Genomic DNA, 19,914 nt, shown 5'->3' with positions numbered 1-19,914 from the left:
TGGGTACCTGTGGGCTTGGGTGGACACTGTGGTCCTCTCCCTGGACCACTTTCTCATCTTGAAGGTCCCCTGGGCCTCAGTATTCCTGTCTGTAAACTGGGGCCAGTGGGTCTCTCGCTTCCTAGAATCTTGGGGCTTCGGGGCTGTTGCTAAAAGGCTGGCTCAGGTCCCGGCATCTCCTGAGAGGATGTGGGGCAGACGGGGAAGCGACTGGCCTGGCAGACGCCTCTGCTCCCGGCTCTTCTTCGTGGAGCCAGGCCAGGCGCCGTCTGGGGGTGGGAACCCGCTGGGGGTATCTGGGCGTCTCAGGATCTTGGCCTGGGAGGGGGTTGGCATCAGCGGGCAGGCATCCTCTGCCGAGAGGGACAGAAGTCAGCTCTGGGCCCTGGCCGCCCACTCAGCGCTGCCCTTGGAGAGGTCACCTGACCCCATTCTCCAGGTACACATGGCTACTCTGTCGGGGTCTGCCGTGCTTTGGGGCACTTTGTTATCTTGGAGTCCTGCTCTGTCCTGCCCCTAACACCCCCCGCCAAGGGTGTCTCCACCTGGATCCCTCCAGGGTGGTCCAATGCACCGCACCCCATGGCGGAGGCGGGCCCAGCCCAACCCCACGGCCCCCAGGCTGGCTGCCCCAGCGAGGACCTGGGCCAGGGATGGAGGGAGGCGGGCCGCACGGGGCCAGAAAGCCTGAGAGGGCCTTCACCCAGCGGCTTAGAGTGTGTGTGTCCCTGTGTCACTGCGTGGGGAGAGCAGGACTGTCCACTCTCTGGCTGGCCCTGGGGCCAGGCCCTGTGCACAGCAGCCTCCGAGCCCCCTGCCCGCACCCCCCGCAGGAGCAGGTACTGGTGACATCCTGGTCACACGGCTGGCATTACACTCCAGTGTTGTCTGTAAAGTGAGTCCGGGAGGAGCTACACACCCACAGCGTTCCAGACCACACTCCAGTGGGGCTCAGAAGCAGCCTGGCTTCCTGGCTGGGTGGGGCGCTGGGCAGAGGTGTTCAGGGACCCAGAGCAGCTGGGGCTATGGGACAACAGGAACTGAGGTCAAGCCTTACCATCAGGGCCCCGAATCGGAGGCCTTGGAGCCAGTCCCCCAGGCGCCCCCAGATCAGAGGCCACGTCCCTCTAAAGGCCCCGACACATGGGGGCGTGGTGGATGGCATCACCCACTTGCACGCGTGTGTGTGCTCTGTCGTGTCCAACGCTGTGCAACCCCGCAGACTGTAGCCCTCCAGGCTCCTCCATCCACGGGATTCTCCAGGCAAGAGCACTGGAGTGGGTTGCCGTTTCCTCCTCCAGGGGATCTTCCCCAGCCAGGGATTGAACTCAGGTCTTCTGCGTCTCCTGCAGGTGGATTCTTCACCGCTGAGCCATCTGGGAGGCCCCAGTGGATGGCCACGTTTGGGAAGGTGTCCGACAGTTGAGGGGCAGTAGCAGGAATGAGGATTAAGTGGTCACACAAGGTGTGGGGACCGTGCTGTGTGGTCTGGAATCGAGGGTGGGCAGTTCAGACCTGGTTGGGGGTTGCTGCTGCTGAGCTTGTGAGGCCAGGTCAGCACAGCCTGTTGTCTGTGACGCCCGGTCCCAGGCTCAGGCTCAGAGGTCAAGCTCTGTAAATAATTGCCAACAAGTGAGGGGCTCTCCGGAGGCCTGAACAGGGCAGGGGCTTGGTCTTAGAAAAGAGGAGACTGAGCTACAGAGAGAGTGGTGCCCTGGGTGGGCGGTAGCTTGGGGACCACTGTGTACAGTCTGGGTGTGGGGTCCTGCATTTCCCCACTCCTGCAGACTGCACGCGGACAGGCACACACCCCTGAGCCTGAGCTCTTCATCTGAGCCCTGTGGGCTGCAGTGGCTGGTTTGCGCAGCAGTGTTCCTGGCGGGCCACTGGCCTATGGTCTGCCTGGAGCTCGGGGGCCAGAGCAGCGAGGCCAGGCCCAGCCCTGCTGTCTTCCCCGCCCAACCAGGGAGCTGGGGCCTTGCCCGGGCAGCTCTGATCATGTCACTGTGGCTTCTTGGGTTCTTTGCCAGGAGAGGAGGGAGCAAGGGAGATAGCCGTGTACTTGGATCCTGACTGACAACCGAAGCTGGAGCACAGCCTTCCTTCATCAGGTCGTTGCTCAGTTGTGTCCGACTCTGCAACCCCATGAACTACAGCACGCCAGGCTTCCCTGTGCTTCATCAGCTCCTGGAGTTTGCTCAGACTCATGTCCATCGAGTCGGTGATGCCATCCAACCATCTCATCTTCTGTTTCCCCCTTGTCCTCCTGCCCTCAATCTTTCCCAACATCAGGGTCTTTTCCAAAGAGTCAGCTTTTCAATTCAGGTGGCCAAAGTATTGGAGCTTCAGCGTCAGTCCTTCCAATGAATATTCAGGATTGATTTCCTTTAGGATTGACTTGATTGATCTCCTTGCAGTCCAAGGGACTCTCAAGAGTCTTTGCCAACACTGCACCAGTTCAAAAGCATCAGTTCTTCGATGCTCAGCCTTCTTTATGGTCCAACTCTCACATGCATACATGACTACTAGGAAAACCACAGCTTTGACAATACGGACCTTTGTTGGCAAAGTGATAGCTCTGCTTTTTGATACGCTGTAGGTTTGTTATTGCTTTTCTTCCAGGGAGCAGTGTCTTTCAATTTCTTGGCTGCAGTCACCATCTGCAGTGATTTTGGAGCCCCCAAAAATAAAGTCAACAGGTCATTGCTTCAGTACAAAAGTGACCTGGAGTGAGGAGGGGTCGGGGGGAGTGACACACTTTTGAAAGTAAAAATGAAAAGGGGGTTTTTCTGGCCTTGTTACCAGCTGGAAGCACAGACTTCTGGGGTCAGGACGCTGCATGCAGTTTGCTTTTGGCCACTTCGAGGCCTAAGGTTTTGCCTCGTGTTGGCTGAGCCTCGTTTCCACAGCACCATAGTGGGGTTTGGGGTTGTGTCATTGACCAGACTTTATTAATTAAAGTGCTTTGGAATCCTTGCATTCAAGCTCGTGTCTGCTCCGGGGACCAGCACTCAGAGCCCCACGTCCCTGGCCCAGCAGAGATGGGCAGACTGGGGCACGTGGGGTGCTCGCTGCGGCCCAGGAGCCCGGAGTCACCTGTCAGGACCAGGGAGACTCCACTGGCTGCAGGTGTTCCGGCTGCTGTGGTTGAGGCAGATTCGGGTTGCGTTAGTGTCCCGCTGTCACCCAGGGCTTTGTCTCGGCTTCCCACTGGGATTCAGAATGGAGCAGGTGTCCAGGGAGTGAGCCACAGGCCAGCTGGCCTCATTGCAGCTGGGTCCAGAGGCCTCTAGAGAGCCCTGGATTTGCAGAGCATGTCTACACTGAGCGCTTAGGCTGACAGTGGCTCACGGCGAGCTTTCCAAGGGCAAGGGTGATGAGGAATGTGGCCGCGGCTGCGTGGAGCCTGGCTCAGGACAGAGCCCCGCAGGGAGCAGAGCAGGGGCGTGAGGCTCTGCCTGGGCTCTGTGGCTCCTTGGGGATGTTTTGCAAAAGGCCCCCTGCACGAATCTAAGTCTCCTTGGCCAACGGGGTGGCTGCTGGGCTGGAACTGGATGGCCCACGTGGGAATCCTGGCTGCGGGAGTCAGGCAGCTGGGCGCCTCTCCGAGCCTTGGCTTCCCTGGCTGCAGAATGGGGCATGCAGCAGCATCCCTGAGCCGAGGAATGTATCCAGAGCGCGTGCCGCTTAGCCCTGCCCTGCCTCTTTTTTATTAAGATTCATTTATTTTTGGGTGTGCTGGGTCTTGGTTGCTGTGCAGGCTTTTCTCCAGTTGCAGCAGGCGGGAGCTCCTCTCCGGTCGCAGTGCACGGGCTTCTCGTTGCGGGGGCCCCTCAGTGCAGAGCACAGGCTCTGGGGCCCGTCAACCTCAGTAGTGGCGGCTCCCGGGCTCTGGAGCACAGGCTCAGTAGCTGTGGTGCACGGGCTTAGTTGCTCCCCAGCATGTGAGATCTTCCCGGATGAGGGATCCAACCCATGTCCCCTGCATTGGCAGGGGGATTCTTTACCACTGAGCCACCAGGGACGCGAGCCCACCTGCTGTCCTCTTAACTGGGCTGGGGACACCGTGGCATGTTCTTGCAACCATGGGAGATGACTGTAGGTTAAGGTCACCTGGGCAAGCTCCTATCCAGAGATGAACCTCAGGCTTTACCGCCAGAGTCATCCTTTGACCTTCAGGTTGAGGGGCGGGGCTTGGTCTGGGTGTGGCAGAGCTGAGCAGGGGTGGGGCGAGGCCAGCCGGCCAGGTTTCGGGGACGCTGCGGGGGCCTGGGGCCTGGCCCCTCTCACCTGTGGCCCCATCCCTCCCCCCACCCAGCAGGTCGGCTCAGCATGTCGGTCAGCGTCCACGAGACCCGCAAGTCGCGGAGCAGCACGGGCTCCATGAACATCACGCTGTTCCACAAGGCCTCACACCCCGACTGCGTGCTGGCGCACCTCAACACGCTGCGCAAGCACCGCATGTTCACCGACGTGACGCTCTGGGCCGGTGACCGCGCCTTCCCCTGCCACCGCGCCGTGCTGGCCGCCTCCAGCCGCTACTTCGAGGCCATGTTCAGCCACGGCCTGCGGGAGAGCCACGACGACACGGTCAACTTCCAGGACAACCTGCACCCCGAGGTGCTGGAGCTGCTGCTGGACTTTGCCTACTCGTCGCGCATCGTCATCAACGAGGAGAACGCTGAGTCGCTGCTGGAGGCGGGCGACATGCTGCAGTTCCACGACGTGCGGGACGCGGCCGCCGAGTTCCTGGAGAAGAACCTGTTCCCATCTAACTGCCTGGGCATGATGCTGCTCTCGGACGCCCACCAGTGCCGCCGGCTCTACGAGTTCTCCTGGCGCATGTGCCTGGTGCACTTTGAGGCCGTGCGCCAGAGCGACGACTTCAACAGCCTCTCCAAGGACACCCTGCTGGACCTCGTCTCCAGCGACGAGCTGGAGGCCGAGGACGAGCGCGTGGTCTTCGAGGCCGTGCTGCAGTGGGTCCGGCATGACCTGGAGCAGCGCAAGGCCCACCTGCCCGAGCTCCTCCGCGGCGTGCGGCTGGCCCTGCTGCCCTCCGACTGCCTGAAGGAGGCCGCGTCCGGCGACGCCCTGCTCATGGCGGATGAGCGCACGCGGCTGCTGGTGGACGAGGCACTGCGCTGCAAGGCCCGGATCCTGCAGAACGACGGCGTGGTCACCAGCCCCTGCGCCCGGCCGCGCCGGGCCGGCCACACGCTGCTCATCCTCGGGGGCCAGACCTTCATGTGCGACAAGATCTACCAGGTGGACCACAAGGCCAAGGAGATCATCCCGAAGGCGGACCTGCCCAGCCCCCGCAAGGAATTCAGCGCCTCGGCCATCGGCTGCAAGGTGTACGTCACCGGGGGCCGGGGCTCCGAGAACGGGGTCTCCAAGGACGTGTGGGTGTACAACACGGTCCACGAGGAGTGGTCCAAGGCGGCGCCCATGCTGATCGCCCGCTTCGGCCACGGCTCCGCCGAGCTGGAGAACTGCCTCTACGTGGTCGGGGGCCACACGTCGCTGGCCGGCGTCTTCCCGGCCTCGCCGTCGGTCTCGCTGAAGCAGGTGGAGAAGTATGACCCCGGGGCGAACAAGTGGACCATGGTGGCCCCGCTGAGGGACGGCGTCAGCAACGCCGCAGTGGTGAGCGCCAAGCTGAAGCTCTTCGTGTTCGGCGGCACCAGCATCCACCGGGACATGGTGTCCAAGGTCCAGTGCTACGACCCGTCGGAGAACCGGTGGAGCATCAAGGCCGAGTGTCCGCAGCCCTGGCGGTACACCGCGGCCGCCGTGCTGGGCAGCCAGATCTTCATCATGGGCGGCGACACGGAGTTCACGGCCGCCTCGGCCTACCGCTTCGACTGCGAGAGCAACCAGTGGACGCGGATCGGGGACATGACCGCCAAGCGCATGTCCTGCCACGCGCTGGCGTCGGGCAACAAGCTCTACGTGGTGGGGGGCTACTTCGGCACCCAGCGGTGTAAGACCCTGGACTGCTACGACCCCACGTCGGACACGTGGAATTGCGTCACCACCGTGCCCTACTCGCTCATCCCCACGGCCTTCGTCAGCACCTGGAAGCACCTGCCCGCCTGAGGCGCGCGGAGCCAGCCAGGTGAGCCCCACTCCCCTGCGCGAACCCACTCGGGGCAAAGGCTGCATCTTCTGGGGAGGCTGGGCCAGTCAGGAAGCAGGTGACTGGGGGGCCCTCTGGGACTCCTTTTTTCTACTCTGGAGCCAGAACCTAGCCCCCCTCAACCCCCCGCCCCTTTTACAGTTGATCTTGAGCAAAGCGTGTAACCCTTTTGCCAGATGGGGGCCACCATCTTAGACTGGTTCCTGGGGCCTGGCTGTAGATCAGTCGCTGGGGGTCTGTGGACACATCGTATGTGGCGTTTAGGGTAACTTTCGAAGTCTGGGGGCACAGTCTCCATGCAGGGGCACCCTCAGAGAATGGGGTGTCCAAGGACGTGTGGGTGTCCGACACTGCCACAGCCACCAGCTGTGAGGTGAGGGTTCCCCAGAACCGGCTTAGATCCAGCACTGGAGGCGCTTGTGGATGTGCTGAAGGTATATATCCCCCGTTATGGTCTAATTACGGGGAAAGGATGCGGATTAATCCAGGGCGGAGATGCCTGGGGCAGAGCCCTGGACGAGGGTCCAGACGCAGAGCACCCCGCCCACACCCCGTGGATTAACAGCGTCTGTGAGTGACGGCACACACACTGCCCAGCAGGGGAGCTCACACAGCGTCAGTGTCCAGAGATTTTATCAGGGCCCTATTGTGTGCACGTGACTGACTGGCCACACGGTTACTCTCAAGTCAGCTGGTCCAAAGTCCAGCATGACCCAAAGCCCCCTAGGTCACATGGACGTCACTGTAAACGAAGACCCTCCTGTCAGGTATGACACAGATCACCTCCCAGAAGCTAAGAGCGGACCTCTGGGGATTGAACTTGGGTCAATTACAGGCAGATTCTTGACTGTCTGAGCCACCAGGGAAGCCCCTCTGTTTGGGCAAGGCCACCAATTCTGTCCTCCGCAAATGCTGAGCCCAGGCCTCAGCCCAGACCACTGCAGTCGGGGTGTCTGGGGCCCAGGGCTCAGAGCCAGGGTAGCTCCAGGAGAGTCCAGAGTGCAGTCAAGGTGAGTGCCCCACCAGGCGGCCCGTGAGGAGCAGCAGGAGGGGAGTGGACAGGGCACTCGGGTGGGCTTGGCCCCACAGGGCCGGATGCCACTGCGGGCATCTGGTGGGGCCAGGGCACTGGGCCTGGCTGTGGGCTGGGCCTGGCCTCTCCTGTGGGCAGCTGTGTGCAGCCCGGTGCACGAAGGAGCCTCTCGTCTCCTCCCATCCCTCCACGAGATGGAGAGGAGACCTTCCTCCGAGCATGGGAACAGCCCCCAGCAGGGCTGCCCCGGTTACCCCGGGTTACCACACTCTCTGATCTCAGTGACATCGTTCCATGAAGTCACCATGTGAAACAGGAAGGACACAGTGGAGGCCAGGGGCGAGGTGACACGGTCTGGCGCTCCTTGTGGGCATCAGAGGGGCAGGGGGCTGGCAGCAGGGGCTTGTCCAGGGTGCAGGATGAATGGAGTCAGGGGAAGGGGGCCAGCCTGTCCTGGCGGGGCCCTTTCCGGGAGGGGGCTTTCCTGCAGCCCCTCTGGGGTGATCCAACCTGCTCTGAGGTTGGATTTGGGTGTCCTGAGCCAGCCTGGCAGGGGCACAGGGGCTGGGACAGGGTGTAGACTGGTGGGCATTGGAGAAGGTCATCCATGGTCAGGTCCCCCCTCTTAGCTTGCCTCGGGTCTTCGTCCCTTGGGGTGGTGAGGTCCCGGGACCCCCAGTGGGTGGAAGGCAGAAGGCGTCGGTCCTGGGGGCTCCAGGAAGCTCAGGGGAGGGTGGGATCAGATGCCAGGTCATGCCAGGGGTGCCTTGATGCCCACCCCAGGCTGTCCTGAGTTCCAGCCTCTCCCTGCCCACAGCTGCTGCCCCATGCTCCTGCAGATCGGAGGAGCCAGCCGTTGGCCCCACGCTGTTCAGGTCACAGGAACAGTGTGTGGGGCCAGCCTGAGCTGAAAATTCATTTCCTCAATGGCCTGGCGGCTGCTGACAAAAATCTTGAGAACTCCACGCAGCGGAGGCAGGCAGAGGCAGTCGTACTTGGCTGGGTGGCTTCTGAATGGATTCTGATGTTTCAGCTGCTAAGTCAGATCCAGTCAGGCCTTTGAGGCCCTTAAAGGGCTCCATCCCCAGCAGGCAGGCGAAGCTGGCCCCCTCAAAGGCGTCAGATCCATACAGGGTGCGAGGTGTCTGTAAAGAGCGGCCTGGTGGGAACAGGCTTTGTTCTCCTTTACGGTTTCTCTGCTTTGTTTGTTGAATCTGCTCTCTTTCTCTCTGGGAGAAAACTCTGACCAGCCACAGACCTTGGTCCCCTGGGGAGCAGGCTTCAAAGAGAATATTGGCGTTTCCTTCTTGGAAACCTGTGGTCTGTAGGCCCTGATGCCTTGTCCCACCTCAGGCCACCCAGGGCCAGGGCCTGTGACCTTGTCTGGTGTTGGCCTGTCCTCGGGGCCCTGGAGGGCAGTTCCTCCCAAGCAGGAGAGGGTTTGGCGGGGGGAGATCAGCAGGACCCCATGAGCCTGCTACTTTCCCAGGACTTCCCCCTGTTTCAGGGACTGGGGAAGGGAAGCAGGTGTGGGCCCTCAGCTCTGACTCGCTGGCTGCTTGACCCAGTTGCTCAACTTCCCTGAGCCTCAGCTTTGCCATCTGGGAAATGGGGATAAAAATTGTATTCCTCACACTAGTTGAGTAGAAGAGATCAAGTGAGGGGCCAGGTTCAGAGTCAGCTTTCCTTCGAGGTTGTGATGAGGCGAGGATGGTGGTGATGGTTTCGGAATGCTTTAGGCGACCACGGCCTCTGGTTTGGGGTGTCCCTGGGCCAGCCCCTCCTTCTGGAAGGGTCCCTCCTGCACAGTCAGGATTGCCCTTTGCGCGCCCCTGGCCGAGTGACGCACAGGCCTTGCCTCTTCAGCGCTCCCCAGCCCGCGGCAGGTGCTGTGGTCTCGGACGGGGACCCGGCAGGGGCGCTGGGGCGGAGGGTGATGCCTGGGTGTGCCTGGCCCGCCCTGGGCTCTGGGTGGATGGTGCAGTTGTGGCGGGTGGTCGGGGTGGGAGGGGCCCCAGACAGCAGCGGTGGGTGAGGGGCTGGGCTCGAGCACCCTCGGCAAGGCTCACGGAGGCCGGGATGAGCAGACTAGTGCCCCTGCTGCTCCCGCCCCCTCCAGCATGGACCACCCCCCCACCCAGCCTGGCTGCCAGCTGGGAACCCGCAATGCCGGGGCCGGAGAAGGGGGTCTGTACCAGCGTGTCCCAAGTGCCCCCTTCTTGCGCTGCTGTTCCAGCCCCTCCTGCAGGCATTGGACCGGCCTAGGGTCCAGCCTGCAGTGCCTCTCTGGTCCCCGAACCAGACTCCAGGGCCCACCAGCTGGAGAGCCCCACGCTCTGCAGCCCCGCTCGCCACCCCGGGTGACTCCCCTGGTCATCCCTGAGTGCTCTGTTTCTCGGCGGTGAGCTCGTTCCGTCCGCTCGAAGTGTCTGTCGGAGGTGCTCCTGGTACCGAGACCCGGGGTGGGCGGCTGGTGTGAGGCCACAGCTGGTGAGGGCCGGAGCGGGATCTGAACCCTGGCCGGGCCCCAGGCCTGCAGGTGGCTCTGGAGACCCAGGCCCCGAGCATCCCCGTGTCTGCACCCTGGCACCAGTCGCTGCCCGCTGCAGCCCACCTGAGTGCTGCCCGGCAGTGGGGTGGGGCGCTCTTCGAAGCTGACCGTCGGCAAGATCTCCAGGGCCAGCCCTCAGCTCCCGGGTCGCAGTCTGATACTTGTCTCTAGATGACAGTGGCCAGGAGGCTCCTGGAGCTAGGGTGGGCGCCCATCTCTCTGGGCTGCCCACCAAGTATAGACCACGCATGGTCGTTCTTTCCTCTTGTTCTCTCTCCTGCCCTGACCCTGCCTGCCTCTGGCCTGTGGTCTTTAGAGCATCAGAAGCCTGCCTGGAGCTGTCTTCTCCTCCTGGGCACTGTGGGGGACCAGCCCCAGGGGGTGAGGGTGGGCAGGCACGCCCTCCAGTCCCGCTCTGGGAGAGGCTGAGCCTGTGATCCCCCCCGCCACCACAGGAGGGTGGATTCAGCACATCCTGTCTGGCCTTAAAGAGGTGGCAGCCAGGAGGAAACCCCAGAGCTCAGGGTTTGGGGCTGGACTGAAGGGGGATGAAGCACCCCGCGTCCGTCCATCCATCTGCACAGCGTGGCCCCGTGCCAGCCGGGATGGCCTTGGTGGCTGTAGGCCGCCTGCCAGGGCCCCCGTGGGTGACCCTCAGGACTGCGAAGGGTGGTCACAGGGCTGGCAGGGTGGGGGGGGGGGGCTGTGCATGGCGGTGGGGTGACTGCTGACCCCACATCTGCTCTGTGAGTTGGATATGGGTCCTGTTGACTGGAAAAACAGTGCATAACCTAAGGGTTGAGAATTATGTTTTGTTCAGCAGACAAAACTCAGGACTTAAGCCCAGACCACAGCATCTCAGCTCTGAGGGACCGCTCTGAAGAGGGCAGAGGGGAAGCCAGTGTATATAGTAGATTGTGCAACAAAGACCAGGGAGTCCGAACATGGAAAGATAACTGGTGATTAAAGAAAACCAGCAGCTCAGCTGGTAAAGAATCCGCCTGCAATGCAGGAGACCCTGGTATGATTCCTGCATCAGGAAGATCCCCTGGAGAAGGGACAGGCTACCCACTCCAGTATTCTTGGGCTTCCCTGCTGGCTCAGATGGTAAAGAATCTGCCTGCAATGCGGGCGACCTGGGGTTGATCCCTGGGTTGGGAAAGTCCCCTGGAGGAGGAACTAGCAACCCACTCCAGTATTCTTGTCTCGAGAATCCTATGGACAGAGGAGCCCGGCGGGCTACAGCCCATAGGGTCGCAGAGAGTCAGACGCGACAAGCACAGCACAGACATCACAAGCACTCTTTCCTCTGTGCGGGAAGGTGCAGGGGTCCGGGCTCTCTGAGGCCACCCCTCTGATGCGCACCTCCGCTCCTGGGGCCGGTGCCCTTGCCTTCCCTCCTAGTCTCCTGGGTGCACAGTCTGGGGAGGCTGTGATAGCTGAGGGCTGCAGCAGTTTTTGTTTATTGATGTGCCAGGCAACATTTTTCTTTTTAATGTAGTCCCATTTCACAGATAAGGAAACTAGGTCCCAGAGAGGCAGCTGCCAAAACTCCGGGTGGCCCAGACCAGGGCGGCCTGAGTGACCTCGGAGTGAGTGTGGGCCTGGGCAGTGCCGCCCCCCAGCTCCTTTGCTGCCTCCTCAGCAACTCAGGACAGCCTAGAGGGGCTCCCCCGGGTCAGAGCCTGGTCTGGGGCAGCAGTGGCACCCTGCCCTGAGGGGAAGTCCATGTCCGCCTTGTGTGCCAGGCGGGGGTGGGGGGCCCAGGCCCCCGAGTTTTGGGTTCACCACCTTAGAGCATCTCCGGGTGTTCGGGGCCCGTTCGGAGCTCTGGCTAGTGAGGCCCTTGGAGGGACTGGGGGGCCTTCACCAGCCGCACTGAGAAAACAGCAGTCGCCCTGCCCAGCGCATGGAAGTGGCTCAGGGCTCTGTGTGGAGGGAGCAGGGCGCTGACTTGACTCAGGCCAATTTCCCAGAGTCAGGGCTCTCCAGATGTGGAGTGGGTGGCGCACTCTTCTGGGAGCTTGCTGACCCCTGGGCTCCAGCAGCTTGGCAGAGCCGGAGTCCGCCTTCAGAGCCGTGGGAGCGAGGGCTGCATCGCATTGAAGGAGAAGGGTCCACAGGTGCCTGCGCTAGCTGGAACTGTGTTCGCCATCCTGTGACTTAAGCAAGTACAGGCTTATAGCTAGACGTGAGCTCCCTGCCCTCGTGGCTCTTTCACAGCTGATGTCAGGCTGACAGCCGCACAGGCGAAACACACCCAGAGCTGCAAGACCAAGGATGCGGCCGCTGGGGACTGAGGCGCTGCCGGCGGGGAGCCTCCTCCTCTTTCCTTTTGGAGTCCCCGTGAGGCCCCCTTCCGCAGTTGGGTGTCATGGAAGCGGCGTCATCTGTGTCTCCTGGCACAAGCCTGCTTCCTTGGTTTGGGCCGCCTCTGAGCCCGTGGCGCTCAGCTGGCCAGAGTACGAGTGGCCTCAGCGTGGAAATGGCACGTGGGTGGGTGTGGACCGTCGGGGTGGGGAAGACCCTTGGCGGCACCCCAGCCCTGTTCCCAGCACTCCAGAGAGCCTGTTTTTATTTTTTAAATGTCTATGTATTTGGCTGCGCGGGTCTTAGTTTCTTTACCCTCTGAGCCAGCAGGGCGGCCCTCAGGTTCAGCACGTGGGATCTTTGATCTTCGTTGCAGCATGCCAGCTCGTAGTTGTGGCATGCGGGCTCGAGTTCCCTGACCAGGGGTTGAACCTGGGCCCCTCCTTTGGAAGCATGGAGTCTCAGCAACAGGACCACCGGGGAAGTCCTCAGAGAAACTGTTGTTAGAACTGCACGGAGGTGGACAGCCCTACGTCGCTGTCCCGAGTGTTCGCTGCTCCACACCCACTCCAGCTCCTTCCTGGGCCTGCTGTGTCCTTTCTCCGCGAGGTGAGCAGCCCAGGAGCTGAGCTCCGGCCAGGAACCCCACCTCCTGGATGGACACACGCCCACATCCCTGCTTGGAGTTGGGCCAGATTACACCAAGCTGTCACTGCGGGTTGGGCTTTAGAAACTGACTGTGCTGGCTAGCTGGGTTTTCTTCACTGCTCCCAGGATGTTTTACACTAGACCTTTCACGTGCATTAGATGGCTCCATCCTTCTCTGGGAGGCAGGTATCGCCTCGTTTTCCGCAGGAAAACGTGAAGCTCAGCGCAGCTGCTCCACCGAGCGCCCGGCACTGGAGTGTGAGCTCTGCGACCGTCTGAGCTTGTCCTGCGGGGTCCGGGTGGACAGGCAGTGCAGTGAACACTTGTCGAGTGCAGGAGTGAGCATGTTGCCTGCTGCCGCAGCTGTGCTCTTCCTCCAGGCGGCGTGACTAGCCGTGGCACGTCTGCGCGCCGCCCGCCCCCATCCTCTGGCCTTGTCCGCCCACCCTCCCTCAGCATCTCCACCCCACTGGCCTGCGTTCAGCCTCAGACGTGCCGGACTCCCACCCCAGGGTTTCTGCACATGCTGCTCCTTGCCTCTCGAGCAAACTCCTGTGTCCTGCAGGTCTAGGGGTGTCCTTCCCACACCCTCTGCCACAGTAAAAGTTCTTGTTTTAATCTCTAATTTTTTTTACTATTATCTTTAAGGTTTTTATATTGGAGTGTAGTTGATAACAGTGTTGTTAGTTTCAGGGGTGCCACAAAGTGATTCAGCTATATGCATACTTGTATGTATTCTCTTTCAAATTCTTTTCCCGTTTAGGTTATTAGAGAACATTGAACAGAGTCCCCTGTGCTATACAGTAGGTCCTTGTCGGTTACCTTTTAACTTTTTTTATTACTTAAGAAAAAAATCTTTTTCTCGGAGGATAATTGCTTTACAGTATTGCGCTGGTTTCTGCCATACGTTTTGTCTGTGTGGGTCTTTGTTGCTCTAGTCTTGGGGAGGTGGGGCTGTTCTCTGTTACGGTGTGCGGGCTGCTCCCTGCAGCGGCTTCTCATGGAGCACAGGCTCCAGGGCGTGCAGGCTCAGTAGCTGTGGTCCCGGGCTCTGGAGCACAGGCTTAGTTGCTCCGTGGCACGTGGGGTCTTCCAGACTGGGGATCGAACCCGAGTCTCCTATATTGGCAGGCAGATTCTTTACCACTGAGCCCCCAGGGAGCCCCTCATTATCGTTTTAAAATATAGCAGTGTGTACATGTCAGTCTCAAACTCCCAACCTGTGCCAACCCCCAGCTCTTCCCCTCTGGTAACCATAAATTCATTCTCTTAAGTCTGTGAGTCTGTTTCTATTCCGTGAATAAGTTCATTTGTATCATTTTATCTATAAGTGATATCCTGTGATATTTCTCTTTCTCTGACTTCACTTAGCATGAATCTCTAGGTGCATCCATGATGCTGCAAATGGCATTAATTCTTTTTTTTAGTTCAGTTGCTCAGTCGTGTCTGACTCTTTGTGACCCCATGGCCTGCAGCACGCCAGCCTTCCCTGTCCATCACCAACTCCTGGGGCCTGGCTCAAACTCATGTCCACTGAGTTGGTGATGCCATCCAACCATCTCATCCTCTGTCGTCCCCTTCTCCTCCTGCCTTCAGTCTTTCCCAGCATCAGGGTCTTTTCCAGTGAGTCAGTTCTTCACATCAGGTGGCCAGAGTATTGGAGCTTCCGCATCAGTCCTTCCAAAGATAGTCAGGACTCCTTTGCTTTAGGATTGACTGGTTTGATCTCTTTGCAGTCCAAGGGACTCTAAAGAATCTTCTCCAACATCACAGTTCAAATGCGTCAGTTCTTCGGTGCTCAGCTTTCCTTATGGTCCAACTCTCACATCCATACATGACTATTGGAAAAACCATAGCCTTGACTAGACAGACCTTTGTTGGCAAAGTAATGTCTCTGCTTTTTTAATATGCTGTCTAGGTTTGTCATAGCTTTTCTTCTAAGGAGCAAGCATCTTTTAATTTCATGGCTGCAGTCACCATATGCGGTGATTTTGGTGCCCCCAAAAATAGTCTCTCACTGTTTCCAATTGTTTCCGCATCTATTTGCCATGAACTGATGGGACCAGATGTCATGATCTTTGTCTTTTGAATGTTGAGTTTTAAGATAACTTTTTCACTCTCTTCTTTCACTTTCATGAAGAGGCTCTTTAGTTCCTCTTCACTTTCGGCCATAAGGGTGGTGTCATTTGCGTGTCCGAGGTTATTGATATTTCTCCCGGCAATCTTGATTCCAGCTTGTGCTTCACCCAACCTGGCATTTCGCATGAGGTACAAGTTAAATAAGCAGGGTGACAGTATACAGCCTTGACGTACTCCTTTCCCAATTTGGAGCTAGTCCATTGTTCCATGTCTGGTTCTAACTGTTGCTTCTTGACCTGCATACAGATTTCTCAGGAGGCAGGTAAGGTGGTCTGGTATTCCCATCTCTTTAAGAATTTGCCAGAGTTTGTTGTGATCCACACAGTCAAAGGCTTTAGCACAGTCAATGAAGCAGAAGTAGATGTTTTTCTGGAACTCTCTTGCTTTTTCTATGATCCGGCGGATGTTGGCAATTTGCTCTCTGGTTCCTCCGCCTTTTCTAAATCCAGTTTGAACACCTGAAAGTTCTCAGTTCATGTACTATTGAAGCCTAGCTTGGAGAATTGGGAGCATTACTTTGCTAGCATGTGAGATGAGTGCGATTGTGCCGTAGTTTGAACATTCTTAGGCATCGCCTTTCTTTGGGATTGGAATGAAAACTGACTTTTTCCAGTCCTGTGGCCACTGCTGAGTTTTCCAAATTTGCTGGCATATTGAGTGCAGCACTTTCACAGCATCATCTTTCAGGATTTGAAATAGCTCTGCTGGAATTCCATCACCTCCACTAGCTTTGTTCATAGTGATGCTTCCTAAGGCCCACTTGACTTCACACCCCAGGATGTCTGGCTCTAGGTGAGTGATCACAGCATCGTGGTTATCTGGGTCATGAAGATATTTTTTGTACAGTTTTTCTGTGTATTCTTGCCACCTCTTCTTAATATCTTCTGCTTCTGTTAGGTCCATATCGTTTCTGTCCTTTATTGTGACTGTCTTTGCATGAAATGTTCTCTTGGTATCTCTTATTTTCTTAAAGAGATCTCTAGTCTTCCCCATGCTATTGTTTTCCTCTATTTCTTTGCACTGCTCACTGAGGAGGGCTTTCTTATTTCTCCTTGCTATTTGGAACTCTGCATTCAAATGGGTGTATCTTTCCTTTTCTCCTTTGGCTTCCGCTTCTCTTCTCTTCACAGCAATTTGTAAGGCTTCCTCAGACAACCATTTTACCTTCTGTTTTTTTTTCCTCTTGGGGATGGTTTTGGTTACCACTTCCTATACAGTGTTATGAATCTCTGTCCATAGTTCTTCAGGCACTCTGTCATATCAAATCCCTTGAATCCATTTGTCATTTCCACTGTACAATCATAAGGGATTTGATTTAGGTCATATCTGAATGGCCTATTGGTTTTCCCTACTTTTCTCAATTTAAGTCCAAACTTTGCAATAAGGAAAAACTGTCTCTTGTAACAGACCTGATAAAGTCTATTTTGTCCGATATGATGATTGCTACTCCAGCTTTCTTTTGATCTCCGTTTGCATGGAGTCCTTCTTTCACCCCCTCACTTTGTCTGTAGGTGCCCTAGGTCTGAAGTGGGTCTCCTGTGGGCAGCATGTATCCTCTCCTTTTGCCATTTTGTTAATTGTTTTGGATTTGATTTTGTAGATCTTTTTTCATCCCATTTTGTTCTCTCGTGATTTGCTGACTATGGTGTTATGTTTGGATTCCTTTTTGTTTTTATGTTTATCTATTGTCAATTTTTGGTTTGCAGTTACCTTAAAGTTTTGATATAGCAGCCTATATATAAACAAGCTTGTTTTAAGTTGCTGGTTTTTTAATTTCAAATGCATTTCCAGTATCCTGCATTTGTATTCTCCTCTTCTCACAGTTGATGTCATATTTGTGTGTAGGTCATTTCCTACCTTTACTGTATGTTTACCTTCATCAGTGAGTTTTCCCATTTGTAATTTGTTTCTAGTTGTAGCCTTTTCTTTTCCACCTCGAGAAGTTCCTTTATCATTAGCTGCAAAGCTGGTCTGGTGGTGCTGAATTCTCTTAGCTTTTGTCTATCAGTGAACCTGTTGATTTTTCCATCAAATCTGAATGGGAACCTTGCTGGGTAGAGTATTCTTTGTTGTCGATTTTTTTATCAGTTTAAATGTAGTGTGAAGCTTCCCAGGTGGCTCAGTGGTAAAGAATCCTCCTGTCAATTCAGGTGCTGTGGGTTCCCCTGGAGAAGGGAATGGCAGCCCACTGCAGTATTCTTGCCTGGGAAATCCCCTGGACAGAGGCGCCTGCTGGGCTACAGTCCACAGGGTCACAAAGAGACGGCTGTGTTCTCAGGATGTGTCTAAGCAACCCGCCTGCTGATGGGTGGGGCTTCCCACCCTGTTGGCCTAGACATCCCAGCACGGAGCCCACAGCTTGTTGGGTGGGGTCAGGTCCTGGTGAGGAAATGATGCTTTCCAGGAAGGCTCACATCAGTGAGTACTCCCCAGAACAACCGCCTTCAATGTCTTTGTCCCCGCCGTCTGTCACAGCTGCCCCCCACCTCCACAGGAGACCCTCCAGTACCGGCAGGTTAGGTAGGTCTGGCCTAGGCTCTTATGAGGTCACTGGTTTGTTTAACTGGGTCCTCGTGTGCATATGACCTTCCATGCACCCTCCCAGAGTGGAATTCCTGCAGTCCAACCCTGCTGGCTTTCAAAGCCAGGTTCTCTTGAGATGCCTCCTCCCATGTCAGACTGGGGAGCCTGACAGCGGGCTCAGAACTTTCATTCCCGCTGGACAACTTCTGTAATAATTTCCAGTTTGTGAGTTGCCCTCCTCACAGGTACGGGATCTGATTTTATCGAGATTGCACCCCTCCTGCCATCGTATTGTGGCTTCTTTGTCTTGGACGTAGCGTATCTTTCTCGGTGGGTTCCAGCATTTTGTTGTTGTTGTTGATGCCTGCTCAGCAGTTAATTGTAATTTCAGAGTCTTCGTAAGAAGGGGTGAGCTCACATCTTTCTGCTCTGCCATTGTGTCTCCACTACTGTTTTATGCACTTGCTTTCTTCCATGTTTTATTGGCTTTTTTTTTTTTTTTCCTTTGAGTGGAGCTCAGTTTCACTTGCTCATAGGTTGCAGATGCACAAGGCTCTCACCCAGGACTTTAGACTGCAGTTCCTGGTGCAAAATGGCTCTCTAATCTCTTTTTAAGTTTTGTTTTTTTCCCCCACATATAGCATTTCTGTGTGTGTTGGCTGTATATATTTGTTTGTACAAGCCTGCAGTTTCTCCCACTGGAGCACGATCCACGGAGACGGTAGCTGTGTCTCTGGGCCTGGCAAGTTGCCTGCGGGGTTGAGGGTGTGCAGAGCGTGTGTCTGGAGAAGCTGAATGGAGGTGAGCAAAGCACAGCTCAAGGAGGTGACGGGCCTGTTCCGGGCCACACTACTGTAGACCGGCGAGCTCCATTCTCAGCCCAGGCCTTCTGCCCGGGCCCTGAGCCCCAGCCCCTCCCTGTGGCCTTATGATCACGTCTGGCTCCAGGTGAGGACAGAGAGCGGTGGGGATTCACCTTTTCTCTCTCGTTCCTCTGCAGACGCTACGTGTTTCTCCCTGCCCCACGGCCGCGGCCCTCGCTCATGCACGTGGCCCTGACCTTGTCTGTGGGATGCTCCACCCGGCCCAGCGCTCTGAGCTGCCAGCAGCTGGCCCACCAGTCCTGGGAGCGGTGGCCTCGGGGGCTGCTCCGAGCTTCAGGGAAGAAGAGCCGTCTCCGCGTCCTGTGGGTCTGGCTGAGGCCTTGCCTGCTTTGCGGTGGTTTGCGGGGGGGAGAGGACCTTCCAGGGGGCGTGGACGGATACCAGGACTCCCTCGGCCTGGAGGAGAAAGACACATCTGCCAAGCCTTGAGGGCATCCTGGACTGGGGCAGGGGGCTGGGTGGGCTGGGGAGGGGGGCAGCACAGCCTTGGGCTCCAGGCTTCCCTGGTGGTATTGTAAAGTCTCCCCACACAGGACGCCCCTGGGAATGGGTGCATCGGGGCTGAGACTGGATTGTGCTATGGAGAAAGTCCTAAGGAAGAGAACCGTTCAGTGACAGCCACCAGGCTTTCTCAACAAATGACCTCCAGGCCACCAGTGTTAAATAGGCTCCCGAGAGTTGGGCCTCACCCCCAGCGACCTCACCATCTTCCGGTCAGACCAGCCATGCCCTGGGTGCAGACACAGGTGTGCAGAGGCCCCGGGTGGCACGTGCCCATGGGGCTGCTCATTACCTCCCCTCAGAGCCCAGCCCAAGAGGCAGTGATGACCCCATTTCCTGCCAGGAGCACACTGCCCCCAGAGTGGGACCCTACCTGCCCAGATCAGGAGCAGATGTGAGCGGGGGACTCCAGGGTGCCCACGACAGACCCCACCAAGGGCTGGACTCAGCTTGGAGGATGACACAGCCCCGTGATGCTGGCCTCTCAACCTTCCAGCTGGTGATGGGGTCTGGCTCATGTGTCCCCTAAGCTCAAAACGTGACAGTGGTCATGAGAGAACTGCCAAGCGTTTGTTCATTTTCCCACCTCCCAAGTATTGGGCACCTCACAGGTCCAGCCGCAGCCTCGGGTTTCTGGAAAGGTCGGCTCCTATCAGCGGCCCCGGTCACCTAGTGTTAGAGGATGTGGCTTTGTTCCTTGCCTGCCCCGGTGCACCGTGGGGGCCAGAACGGGTGGTTTCCCAGACCGCCTGCTATGCGGACTGGGTGGCTTGGCGCTCCCAAGTAGGCTGTAGTACTCATGGGGCCAGTTGCTTTCCAGTTGGCCCTGCCCCCTTACAGGACACCTCTGTGCCACCTCCGGGCCTGTGGGCATCTCCCGGGGCCCCGAGGGCATCTTTAGGGCAGAATTCGCCCACAGATATGCACCAGCCGTGGGCCATCAGCTTCCCCTGGGGGAAAGGCAGAAGGCATGTCTCCAGGTTCTTGGGACCCCACGGCCCCCGCCTTTGTCAGAGCTTCCTCTCAGCCACCCAGAAGCCAGGGGCCTGGTCCCAGGAGATGGCTCAGCCCAAGATGCCGGGGAGGAGGCAGCCCCGGTCCAGCGTCCCTACCGCCTGGAGGGCCCCGGCCTGTTGGATTGCTGCGCTAAGTACAGGTCTGACAGCACAAAGGATCTCACAGT

General features: G+C 57.7%; 1 protein-coding gene across 3 annotated transcripts in view; it reads left to right on the top strand.

Annotated features, from left to right (window-relative positions):
* KLHL25 (kelch like family member 25) overlaps window positions 1-18,626 on the top strand; it is a 49,058-nt gene extending 30,432 nt beyond the window's left edge. For 2 of the 3 annotated variants that reach the window (XM_052659876.1, XM_052659875.1), the window contains 2 exons: window positions 4,319-6,121; window positions 18,347-18,626. In XM_052659876.1, coding sequence (XP_052515836.1) covers window positions 4,333-6,102 — 1,770 coding nt within the window. In that variant the 5' untranslated portion in view covers window positions 4,319-4,332 and the 3' untranslated portion in view covers window positions 6,103-6,121; window positions 18,347-18,626. The remainder of the gene's footprint in view (window positions 1-4,318; window positions 6,122-18,346) is intronic. The other variant, XM_052659877.1, reaches the window with a different exon arrangement.
* Window positions 18,627-19,914: the final 1,288 nt, after the last annotated feature.

The sequence above is a fragment of the Budorcas taxicolor genome, chromosome 21, assembly GCF_023091745.1.
Source record: "Budorcas taxicolor isolate Tak-1 chromosome 21, Takin1.1, whole genome shotgun sequence".
Classification (NCBI taxonomy): Eukaryota; Metazoa; Chordata; class Mammalia; order Artiodactyla; family Bovidae; genus Budorcas; species Budorcas taxicolor.
This window is presented reverse-complemented; position numbering and strand designations above follow the sequence as displayed.